We start from the raw sequence: 12,773 nt of genomic DNA, 5'->3' as shown, positions 1-12,773 counted from the left end.
AGAGTGCAATAGCACTGACAGCAACAAAACAGCACATTTTTTTGCAAGGAAATAAAAGTCACTGAGAATTGCTCAGTTGGGTCCACTTGAATAGGTTGCCAAACATGGGCTAAAGAAATTCAAGATTTATGTCCAATCGACATTGTCATTAACCAAATTGATTACATTAATGTAATGGCAAGGCAAACCATGTATTGATGTATATCAGTGAATAAGACTGACCTTTACAAGTGTGTATTCAAGACGGCCAACTGCTCTATGAATTTTTAAACAATTAAAATGGTCTATAGTAGGCATTTTTGTGAATCACATGGACTTAAGACCTACCCTTATATAGCCAACCACCTGCCTACTATAGTCTAGCCCATGGGTAATGAACTTTCACTATCTGACTGCCCTGTGAAATGTATGCTTTTCGTTCTCTGAGTAACAAGGAGTTACAATTCCATCTCATTAGATTCAAAAAGTTGTGTTAATTCACGAATAATACAACTTCCATGTTTGGTTAATGAGAGTAGTCAGGAGGACTAAGGTATCTCTTGCATGAAAACAACTGCTCACGCGACGGCTTCACTTTCACTTGTTTTGAATTCGCTGTCCAAGGTTCTGAAATGTGTTTTCCCGAAGATACGTCACGTGACTCCGCTGTCTCGCTCAGCTCACTGTTTTCGGGAGATTTCACGTGAGAATACGACAAACCACCTCGCGCACGCTATAATTATCTTCCTTTGCCTGTCTCCGTTTAAATTCATAGTCGGTCTGTTTTTTCTTAATTTTTGTGTAGAAATGTGGGAATTGAAGCCCTAAAATATCCTAAACGAATTTAGGATGATACATCCGTGTTCTTTGTTTTGTTTCTCTCTTTTTGTACTTCATGCCAACATGGTAAATGCAGGGGCAGAGCGGACTACTGCTTGTCCGCAATCAGAAAGTCCACGTCTGTCTGTGTACCGGGTTTAAGAGGATGTAAGGAACAAGTAGCTTTTTTTTAACCAAAGTCTCCTTTATAAAAATGCAGAAGGGAATACGACTGAATGATGGTCATGTCACCTACCTGGGTCTTTTGGCAAAGAAGGATGGTACGAGGCGAGGTTGCTTGAGCAAAAGGAGCTCAGACAACACAAAATGGCACACAAAGTGGTTCGCTTTATTACAAAATATGCTGTTTTATTTTGAGAGCGAGTCCAGCTCTCGACCTGCGGGATTATACCTGTTGGAGGGATGTGTGTGTGACAGAGCGCCGTCACCTAAACCATCACAATCATCCAAAGAGTGTTTAGAAAAGCAGGTAGGAATAACACACATACAAGTTCACAACGTTGTTTCATTTGTCTTTTTTTTTATGACTGTAAAGTTATAGGTTGTCATTAAATAAACATGAATGATGCACGAGTTACCGGCGTGCAGATATCCTCATGAGGTGGAAAGCAGGTTATCATGTGAATCAGACGGTTCAGCGTTATGAGTACATGTAGCATATATATATTGGGGATAAATACCCCCCCCCCCCCCTATTTATCCTATCCCTCTTTATCCACAGCAAGTGTTACATTACAGTCCAGTTAAATTATAACCTACAGTTGGTCTCGATCATATTCAATAAAGAACTGTTTTCTCAGCGTGCGTGTGTTATGTAATCTATGCATCGGATTAATGATTCCATTATAAACACCTAATTGAATACCGAGCTGCCTCGCCGTTTTCTGCATTGTTTTCATTGTATTTTATTAACAAGTATTCATTCGGTTTTGCTGCATTGTGCCTATACAGGGTTGATTATTTTAGACAAAAAAACAGGCAATGTATTGGCAACAATGTATTACTACATTGTCTACAGGCCTACATGTTTTAAAAAAAACATGTGGTTGACATGGAACTATTATTGTCAAACCAATGTAATGTTATCTCACAGTGAAGTTTGGTGACACTGTTTTCTTTTTTCAACAAAATTGCGCTAAAGGTATTGCGTACCACAGTCGCCATCTTGCGGATATTTGACGTAATATCACAGTTTGACGTATTGATATAACTCTCGCACTGTTTTTATTAATAGCATCCTACCTCGGCAACTGAGTCTGCAGCAAATATTGTTTAGTAACAAGACCGTACGCCAAAACAACGGGCATGGGGTCTTCGTCACTATTGTTTTTATGTTTTGTACCAAAACATAAAAACATAGAAATGGGATGAGTTATTCCTTCACATTGGGATCAGAGGATGAGGCTGTTCAAATCTGGAAGAAAAAATAAAACATAATCGTTTGTCTTGATTGGCTTCTACTGTGGGCCTATGATGCAGCAACCTGGTCTCAGATCATTTCGTATTATTCTTTATGTAAATCCGAGACACTCCATTTAGTATGATATGTTACGTTTCATATAGTATGTATTCATTTGTGGATGTTCATCACCCATTTCCTATAGGCTGCAACCTGGTCTCAGAGTATTTTGTATTATTCTGTTAGTAAATCCGAGGCACTTTAAGGTTAGGGTTAAGTTTAGGAGTTAGGTTAAAGGGTTAAGGTTAGTGTTAAATTTAGGCGTTAGGTTAAAGGGTTAGGGTTAGCTAACATGCTAAGTAGTTGCAAAGTAGCAAAAAAATATATTTCCTCTCCAGTACTTTTAACTAATGAAACATATGATTTACAATTCTGCAGAAGCCTAAAACTGTAGAAGTAAATGCCATAACATCCTACTTCCTTACTTCAATAAGATGGTTAACTGATACTTTTCATCTTATTATATGGCTCATCTTGTTTAACATTCCTTCCAAAAAACAGTCTAATTAATTAATGGTGCTGCAATCTTTGTGTTCTCTATTACTGAAAAGGAAAGTTAGTATTGTGCACATGAAGGATGATGCAATGATTGTGGAATGTTTTGTGTATAGGATCATTGGATTGAGGCTCTATCTGCTAGTAGTTCTGTTTACTTCTGTTCTGTTCTGCTCTGTCTGCAGTCCTTATCCATGACTGTATAGGCTGCAGTCCAAAGTGAGTCCAGGCCTTTCCTGTGAACAGCTGTCCCTGTGCTGACAAAGCAATATGTGGCATATTGGCTAATATTTTGCTCTCCCAGTTCCCCTCATTAGAGAATGAAAACTCCTTATATCATGAACGTGCAAATTGTTTTAGAGGAATTTGTCAGGAATCTTTTCATCCATCCTTTTCAACATGATCATTGGATGGCTTACTACAACAAAATACAAGGTTATAATGTTGTTTTGATAGTCTGTGAGTCTGTATTTGTGAAGGAATGATCCCTTCTCATCTGTCTTACTCCATAGCTGCCAGAGTCAACAGGCTCTGTTCACAACTCAATACAATGTTACATAGCTCAGAATATATTTGTCACACCCCATTGCATCCTAATAACATCTCCAAGCCAACATACATTACTTCTCATTGTAATTGTTTATTCAAAAACATGAACACCACCGTTTTCTCACATTAGTGAGTATTCATTGGCCAGTCAATGTGAGCGATGAGCAATAAATTATAAATGATACGTAATTTCATTAATATAGGAGAATGAGCAGTGTATGTATGCCTTATGAGTATGCATAACCATAGACCATGCACCTTGTTTGCAAGTTCATCCTGAATGATAAGAAATAGGATGGCACAGAGACAGTCAACCGCCTAAATCTGTGACAATGGATTTGAGATGTAGACTTTTAAAGTTCAATCGAGTTTAAGGCTTAACTGAATGAACAACGGAGACAAAAGACAATATGAAAGTTGATTAAAATAGGTTAGGGGAGTGGACTCGTCTCAGAGGGAAGATCCTTTGATGCCAAGTAGTCCTAAACTAAATGTTATCTTCAATAGTCATGGTATGCTGGTTTGTAATCAATGTACTGTACTATTCATATAACCATATTTATCTCACCCTCATTTCTGCCCTCACACGTTGGCAGCTTTAATCGAAATTTGACTGTGAAGTAAAATTCAATGATGCAGGTCGTTGTGAAGTTTGACAGCTTAAGGGGCCACCATATTGATGAAAGCTCAGAAAGACGGGTGCCTGTGCTTTCTAAAGAGAGTGTTAATGCCCCAGGTAGAATAACAGGTCAGTAGACGTTTTTGCCTTTCTTCTATTTGCATCAAAATCAGGAGTTTGAATGACCTTTGATCTGTTAACTCATTACAATTCTGGATTTGAGCGTTTATTCCCACATTCAATTCATCCCCAAATGCCGTTATCTAACGATGATAAGGTATTTTAGCCCATGGTTCATATGGCAACCCTATTTGCAGGGAACTGCAGAGAGTATCTGTGTGTTGTCGCGCCTCCACTCCCTTCCACTATTAACACAATCAACCGCTATCTGTTGTAAATGTGTTCCTTGCACTACCTCAGAGGGGCCAGGGCCCATTGGGGAACAGCTGCATTTTACAGCATTCGTCAACCAGTGATGGCTGATGTATTTCTGTTCTGTTTTTTATTAACTATCTAAAAAAATGTTAGCTGACATAGGCTAATTGAGTGATTGTCAGTGTCTAACATAAAAAGAGGAAAACTGCTGATGCATAACCACATATTGAAATTACACCTTGGGTATTCTACTATTCTAACACTCAACAATAAGTTCAGACCCTGATTGACTTCCTAAAAAAAATATTGAAAGTGTGTGTGTTGTGATTCAGCTGTAAACATAAAGCATGAAGCAGGCTGTGTCTTAAACAGGCTGTGTGTTAAACAAGCCTCTCTGCTTTTAGAGAGAGGATGAAGGAAAACTACAACAACAACAAGCATGCATCCCTGAAAAAAATAGATCTGATTATCTTTGAAGGGAGGATGAATACCATTCAGCCATGAATAGTGATGAGGTGCAGGTTGATGGGTTCCTGTTGGCCAAAGATTAGGCTGGGCATTCGCTCAACATGGCTGCTGCCAAAGTACACACTACGAGTCACATTTTTAACCTTGAGTGTGAGATGTGATAATGCAGGCTGTTCTTTTGCCAAGCAGCGCTGATCTTTTCCTATCTTGCCGTGCCAATCATTGTGTGTTTTGGTGTATTTGGTGTATATTTTCAAAAGAAAAGTGCACTGAGATTCTTATTTGAGGATAGAAAAGTTAGGATATGTTGAATCACAATACACACACTTTCAATGTTTTTTTTTAGGAAGTCAATCAGGGTCTGAACTTATTGTTGAGTGTTAGAATAGTAGAATACCCAAGGTGTAATTTCAAAATGTGGTTATGCATCAGCAGTTTTCCTCTTTTTATGTTAGACACTGACAATCACTCAATTAGCCTATGTCAGCTAACATTTTAATGATTTAAATGTACAACATTTAAGAAATGTACTATATGTACAAAACAGGGTCTGGCAAGGTCTGAAATGAACTTTTATTCCACCAGATAATGTGGATGGTCTATGATCGTTAAGTGACTGTGATGCTTCGTACACAGACCTATTGGTGCTGGGGAATTCAGCGTAGAGAAGGCCAGCTTAGTTAAAATGGAGTGAGACAAGTAGTGCTAAGAGCCTATCCATTCGCACAGAGTGGAGTTGCTAGGTAACAGGTAGTGCACAGTTATGTAATTGGCAATGCCTCCAGCTTACATGTCTTATGGCTTTTCCTCCTGGGATCCGGAGCCATCCAGGCAGCCAGGCGGTCAGACAGCCAGTCAGGAGGTAACGCGGTCAGGCGGTTAGGCGGCCAGGCAGCCAGACAGTCAGGAGAGGCTTTCTACTAAAATCCCCATTGATCGAGCTGGTGGGTGAGGATGTGGGTTTCCTTTCCCCACCCTCATCTGTGCAATGTACTCCCCTAATGTCAGCAATGAGAAAGGGTACACACAAGCTTAGATTGTGAGAGGGTTCATGGTTTCAATGATGTGTGTCTGCAGGACACTGATGTTTTTGGCCAGAAATACTCTTCATAATCTTCTGTTAAAATATTATTTTTGTGTAACTATGTTTGTGTTGTAGCTGCTATACTGTGCATTGTCTGACCTCTTCGTTGCATTTTGTGGTTATGATATGATAGCTCATTTAGATTTCTATGGATTGAGAAAATACTTTTTCTCATACATTCAAAAACAAAGAATCCAAATGCCGCTCTACCCATGCAATGTAGTAATGTGTTTTTCTCTGTGTGTTTCAGTACTACTTCACTGTAAATTTCACCCATGAAAACCAGAAAGCCCTGGAGTTGCGTACAGAGGATGTCAAGGACGGTGATGAATGGGTGGCTGCAATAACACATGCCAGGTACCAGGCCTCTACTGCAACCTGTCTACCCAGTCAACACCTACATTAACACACGCATGTGCTATTATTGATGTCTACTGTGTGGATAGGTGTAATCTCTTGGATAAGCATGATGTATGGTTTGAAATGTACAACTTGACTCTGTTGAGATGTGATAGAACTGTCATGCAGCATTAAGGCAATGTTTTTGACGAACATTTCTGGGGGGAAATGCTGTATGGGGAACTTGAGAAGGATTTTTAAACATTCGTGTCACCTGAGGTAATAGTTTGTATGCAGCTCATGTTGAACCGTATTCCTGATATACTCTGGTTTCAGGTGTTGTTATTGAACTGTTAGTAGTGAATTGGTATTGTGTAATTTCAGTTGAATGAAACAGGGAGACTGGTGATGTAGCTTACTGTATAATAATCATTGTGAAATAATAAGTGCCGTTGTGATAATTGGTGGTCTATTGTGACTGTGGATTTGGGCACTGCTCTGAGGATATTCTTATCAATATGGCCCTGCTGTATTTTGGTTGGTTATCTGCCGAGACATGTGCAGCAATGTACTGTAGCTACACTTCACTGAGCACAAAGGATATTAATATTTACGCCACTGCATTATGAGGCTGTTCATAGACCCGAGGTCTGTATGGGTACACATCTGTATGTAGGGCAGGGGTAGAGTGGTGGATGTATACAGTCTGCATGGGGGAGCATACAGTCTTGAGTGTGTCTATCTGTACCTCTGAAAGTATGGAAACATGCCAGTGGAGAGTTGCTGCAGTGTGTGTGAGTGTGTTTCCTGTCCACAGTTACAGGAACCTGGCCACGGAGCACGAGACGCTCATGCAGAAGTATCTCCATCTACTCCAGATCGTGGAGACAGAGAAAACGGTTGCTAAGCAACTTCGACAACAGATAGAGGACGGGGAAATAGAGATTGAGCGGCTAAAATCAGAGGTAATATTCATTATGATTCCTTCTGCCTCAGTGGGGGATTGTTATGTTTATTTTTTACTTCACAGGAAAGCGTTTGGAGCGTGTGTGGGATCTAGCGCATCTACAGTACAGTGAAATATCTCTCAGGAGCACCGCTCAAGATTTCTAGGATTTTGTCATCTGAGTGGACTAAAATGGATAATGACTGTACTAGGTAGTTTTTTTATGTCTATATTATTGAATAATATGAGAGAGAGAGAGAGAGGGAGAGAGAGAGAGAGAGAGAGAGAGAGAGAGAGAGAGAGATTGGGAAAGATTGAGAGGGCCGCTCTGTCACAAAGAGATGTGTGCAGACCCACCACTTTACATCTCCACTCATAAGCAATCCCTCCAATAGAGCTATGTTCCCTGCTGTATTCTTCAGATCAAATAGTCATGTTACTTTAATGTGCAAATGTGGGGCTTGAAATGAAATGGTGTGCTGAATATGCATGAACAAGGCTTTATTATACAGAGTGCTGCCCCCCCCCCCCCACCCCCAAAAAACATAACAATAAACTCTTTCAGCCTATACAAAGTAAATGGGGACACTTACCTTCAGACAGTTCTGAGTAGCTCCCAGCTCTTTTGTGCAGCACATTTATGGCTTTTCTATGTACAGCAGCACAGTATCACACAGTGTGAGTCTGCATTTCTAACCAATGGAAATGAGTGCTGATGTAAAGATATCAGCCAAGTGAACAGAGTTAGTATTGCCACCACCACTACCACATGTCAGAGCTGGCAGCTTTGACAGCCTCTAATTGCATTTGACACAGTCACTTTGTTAATACGCTGTCAAGTGAGGAGGAAACTTGGAGAGCAGGTTGTGAGTGATGATGACTGGTGGATCTTGTCTGTGGCTGTCCTCTCTGGCAGATTTCCGGCCTGCACAAAGACAATGGGAAGATCCAGTCGAGTCCAACAGCCGACCCCAGTGAAGATGATGACGCTGAACTCAAGAAAATAAAAAAAGTACATATTTACACAAAATATGTTCTACTCTATTTTCAGTGTATTTGCCAATGATGCAGGAAAGAAACTCACCTTTGATTCCCGTGGTCCGCTAGGTGCAGAGTTTCCTACGAGGCTGGATGTGCAGGAGGAAGTGGAAGACCATCATCCAGGACTACATCCGGTCTCCCCACGCCGAGAGCATGAGGAAGAGGAACCAGGTGGTGTTCAGCATGCTGGACTCTGAGGCTGAGTACGTCCAGCAGCTCCACATCCTGGTCAACAATTTCCTCCGACCCCTCCGTATGGCCGCCAGCTCCAAGAAACCACCCATCACCCATGACGACGTCAGCAGCATCTTCCTCAACAGGTGTGCAGCTGTAGATGATCACGCCAAGCTAACCACTCACACTGCTGTCTCTCACCTCTCTCAGGGAGACAGTGATATGACTGTCTCAATGCTGTGGGATTTTATGTTCATGCATTACAACTATGGACGATAATGAAAACATAATAACCCTGAGATGTAATGGCATTATGCTGTGTCAAAGCCTCATTCTAAGATGTTTCTTTTGTATTTTATTTAACCTTTGTTTATATAGGTAAGTCAATTAAGAACAGATTCTTATTTGCAATGACGACCTGTCAAGAGGCAAGTGCAGCGGTATAAAATCTTAACACACTTGCACATACAGGCATATTCACTGTTGCATGTTTGAATCCTTTTCACCTAACTATGGCTAGTGTATATTTTTCTCAGAATGGACACTTAACATCTTGTTAATTTCCCCTTTACTTTAGTGAGACCATCATGTTTCTGCATCAAATATTCTACCAAGGGTTGAAAGCAAGAATAGCAAGCTGGCCAACATTAGTTTTGGGTAAGCTGACTAAAGTGCTTTTTTCAGGGTCATTTAATGGATGGATGAATATGATAGTGCTATGTCCCAATTGACCTCATACATCATCTATCAATCTCTCATTCACTTGCTGGTCCTCTCTATTCACAGCTGACCTGTTTGACATCCTGCTGCCAATGTTGAACATCTACCAGGAGTTTGTGAGGAACCACCAATACAGTCTGCAGATCCTGGCACACTGTAAACAGAACCGAGACTTTGACAAGCTGCTGAAGCAGTATGAGGCCAAGCCAGACTGTGAGGAGAGGACTCTGGAGACCTTCCTCACCTACCCCATGTTCCAGGTAGGCATACAGTACTGTACATTCCACTGTCTTCTCATTGACTGTCCAGTCCCCGTCTCTCAGCTCAAACAGCTCTCTCTCTCTTCAGACAAAGGCTCCTCCATTGATCACCAACAACAGAGCAGATATTTGTCTCACATGAATATCCCTGTTTTTTTTTTTCATAAACACATAAACTGGTTGTTTGTGAAGCTCAGGGTTTCATAATGGCTATTTTCTGGCAAGGCATGCAGTTTCCGTGCAGTCTGCTCCACTGGGGTCTACTTTGGACTCTGCTGTGTTGGTAATACATTTCTGCTGATGACTGTGAATGTACATAGAAGTCCCTACTGATCTGCTGCAATGAGTTTGATTGTGTTTGTGTCTGTGTCAGTGTGTGTGTGTCTTGTATGAAAGTGTGTGTGACTCACCTGCCCCTATTAATTTTCTGTCACTCCAGATTCCCCGCTACATTCTTACTCTCCATGAGCTCCTGGCCCACACACCACATGAGCATGTGGAGAGGACAAGTCTGGACTACGCCAAGTCAAAGCTGGAGGAGCTGTCCAGGTATACCTGCGCTACCACCTTATAGCGCCAAAGCAGCAAACAGGACACCTCAGTTTACCATGCTTACTGTACAGAATGCATACACACTGACAAAGTGAATACAATGACATTCCAAATGTGAAAAGACCAACCTCTCTGCCCCTAGAATCATGCATGACGAGGTGAGTGAGACAGAGAACATCAGGAAGAACCTGGCCATTGAGCGCATGATTGTAGAGGGCTGCGAGATCCTCCTTGACACCAGCCAGACGTTTGTCAGACAAGGTAAGCTCTGAGAGAAGATACACAAAGGAACCCAAGATCCCACATAAAGACAGAATCATAGAGGTGGATTTTCTACCTCGCAACTGTTTGACTGCCTTTGTGTTATCACAACTTCAAACCTCCATAGGCCTACCTGAGCCTCCATAAGGAAAGACTTAACCAGCGGCTTGGGCGATATAATCCTGTCTGCCTTTATAGCATGTACTGAAAGTGGGCTGACTCTTTCATTTCCAAGGGTAATCAGGCTGTTGGGAGGCAATCCGACAGTGAGTCAGGGACTGTAAATGTCATACATCCCCAACGGACTTTGATGGACATATAAAGAAGAGGAAAATCATATAGAGATATGGTTTAACCTTACAGTATGTATATCTCCCCCAAAGTCATTGAACAGGTGAAGGAGGCCTCTCCCAGTCTTGCAGTACAGTTCATCTGTGAGCCCTCATCACTAACTGGACAACCCTGCTGTATGTCTCTCCCCCTTCTGCCACACAGGCTCTCTCATCCAGGTGCCAATGAGTGAGAAGGGAAAGATCACCCGTGGGCGACTGGGCTCTCTGACTCTGAAGAAGGAAGGGGAGAGGCAGTGCTTCCTCTTCTCCAAGCATGTCATCATCTGCACCAGGGGCTCTGGAGGGAAGCTGCACCTCACCAAGGTGGGCTTGCCCTGGGCTGCTGATACTATACAATCTCTTAAGATGCATCCTGGACCAAAACAAATTACAATACATAGATGAGGCTTTCGTTAATACCAATACATATAATCATGGTCCAATGATATTGAAGTCAACACATCCTCTTAAGGAGTCCCTTATTACTTGGGTGCTGATTTACTCTGTTTATTGACCTGTAGGTCTATATGTGTTGCTACATAATAATGTAAGTCATATTGTTATTGATTATTCAGTAATGGAGGGGATTCTTGGAATGTGGTTGTGAGTGTGCTAATGCTTATTGTGTGTTGTTCTCAGAATGGCGTGGTCTCTCTTATTGACTGCACTCTTCTGGAAGACCCCGAGGGGACAGATGATGAGTGTAAGCACCACACTGTTTAATTCCTACCTCACTGAAATATGGAGCACATATGCTTACTGTATGTAGAGTGTAACATATGATAAGTTTAGTATTACACTTTTATGAAGTATACTAGCTATAGCCTCCCTGCAAGTGTCATCTGTTCATCATCATTTACAAGCACAATAAACCTCTCATTATGCCATGGTAATGACCCGTTTCTCCTATTCACCTCTGTTTGTTTTGCCCAAAGCCAAACCAGACAAGGGTGTACAGGACATGGAGCACCTGGACTTTAAAATCGTGGTGGAGCCTAAAGAAGGCCAGTCATTCACAGTGATCCTGGTGGCCTCCTCGCGGCAGGAGAAATCTGCCTGGACCAGTGACATCAGCCAGGCACGTCTGCTCTGCTCTGCTTTACTCTTCATGCATCACGTATGTCTGTCTCCAGCAGGGAGATATGGGGCCTGGATGTCTATCTGTCTCCAGCAAGGAGACATGGGGCCTGGATGTCTGTCTGTCTCCAGCAGGGAGACATGGGGCCTGGATGTCTGTCTGTCTCCAGCAGGGAGACATGGGGCCTGGATGTCTATCTGTCTCCAGCAAGGAGACATGGGGCCTGGATGTCTGTCTGTCTCCAGCAGGGAGACATGGGGCCTGGATGTCTGTCTGTCTCCAGCAGGGAGACATGGGGCCTGGATGTCTGTCTGTCTCCAGCAGGGAGACATGGGGCCTGGATGTCTGTCTGCAGAGTGGCTGTACTCACACCTTTCCTCTCCCTTAACCTTCCCTTCTTCTCCCTTACAGTGCATAGACAACATCCGCTGCAATGGGCTTATGATGAATGCATTTGAGGAGAACTCTAAAGTCACCGTGCCACAGATGATCAAGTAAGCCCCATTCACAACTATAGCCAAACAGTCAATGGGATTATCATGGCGCCTTTATTTGTGTGTTGTAGTGTTTTCATGTGTTTGTGGGTTTTTTCTGTGAGCAGGTCTGACGCCAGCCTGTACTGCGATGACGTGGACATCCGTTTCAGTAAGATGATGAACTCATGTAAGGTGCTGCAGATCCGCTATGCCAGTGTGGAAAGACTTCTAGAGAGATTGACCGACCTCCGCTTCCTCTCGATCGACTTCCTCAACACCTTCCTGCATTCCTACCGCGTGTTCACCAGCGCCGATGTGGTGCTGGACAAGCTCATCACTATCTACAAAAAGCCCATCAGTGCCATCCCAGCCCGGTAAGGCCATAAAAGAGCTGCTACTGCTTTACCATTTAGCCTAGACTTTGACCAACACAGTCAGAGAAATCTCTAAATCTATCTCATGCCCAGTGCTGTTTAAAGATGATACATTGTCAGTGTTTTTGCATGGCCATGGCCCCTACACAGTAAAGAGGGCTGTAGTTAGGGCTGGTGATGATAACATCCCCTGACAGGCCCAGCAGCCTCTGGCCTCCTCTGGCTGCCTCTCTCTCCTCTAGCCCACCACTGATCTCATCACAGCTCTTTTTCCACAGCCCACAGTATTACTTCTTTACCGTGTGTGTTTGTGCGTGTGTGTGGGTGGGTGCGTGGGCGCGTGTTTGTGTGT

The 12,773-nt window shown here is 42.5% G+C and overlaps 1 protein-coding gene across 1 annotated transcript in view; it reads left to right on the top strand.

The window, feature by feature from the left end:
* The first annotated feature begins 682 nt into the window (after positions 1–682).
* rasgrf1 (Ras protein specific guanine nucleotide releasing factor 1) overlaps positions 683–12,773 on the top strand; it is a 38,829-nt gene continuing 26,738 nt past the window's right edge. The window contains exons 1-14 of the mRNA XM_020457025.2: positions 683–1,288; positions 6,119–6,225; positions 7,025–7,172; positions 8,070–8,165; positions 8,261–8,514; positions 8,946–9,025; positions 9,155–9,348; positions 9,788–9,897; positions 10,043–10,161; positions 10,657–10,817; positions 11,133–11,196; positions 11,429–11,571; positions 11,983–12,065; positions 12,173–12,421. Coding sequence (XP_020312614.1) covers positions 1,013–1,288; positions 6,119–6,225; positions 7,025–7,172; positions 8,070–8,165; positions 8,261–8,514; positions 8,946–9,025; positions 9,155–9,348; positions 9,788–9,897; positions 10,043–10,161; positions 10,657–10,817; positions 11,133–11,196; positions 11,429–11,571; positions 11,983–12,065; positions 12,173–12,421 — 2,084 coding nt within the window. The 5' untranslated portion in view covers positions 683–1,012. The remainder of the gene's footprint in view (positions 1,289–6,118; positions 6,226–7,024; positions 7,173–8,069; positions 8,166–8,260; positions 8,515–8,945; positions 9,026–9,154; positions 9,349–9,787; positions 9,898–10,042; positions 10,162–10,656; positions 10,818–11,132; positions 11,197–11,428; positions 11,572–11,982; positions 12,066–12,172; positions 12,422–12,773) is intronic.

This window comes from Oncorhynchus kisutch, linkage group LG22 (assembly GCF_002021735.2).
Source record: "Oncorhynchus kisutch isolate 150728-3 linkage group LG22, Okis_V2, whole genome shotgun sequence".
Classification (NCBI taxonomy): Eukaryota; Metazoa; Chordata; class Actinopteri; order Salmoniformes; family Salmonidae; genus Oncorhynchus; species Oncorhynchus kisutch.
The sequence above is the reverse complement of the archived record's forward strand: the minus strand, read 5'-3'. Positions and strand labels throughout refer to the sequence as shown.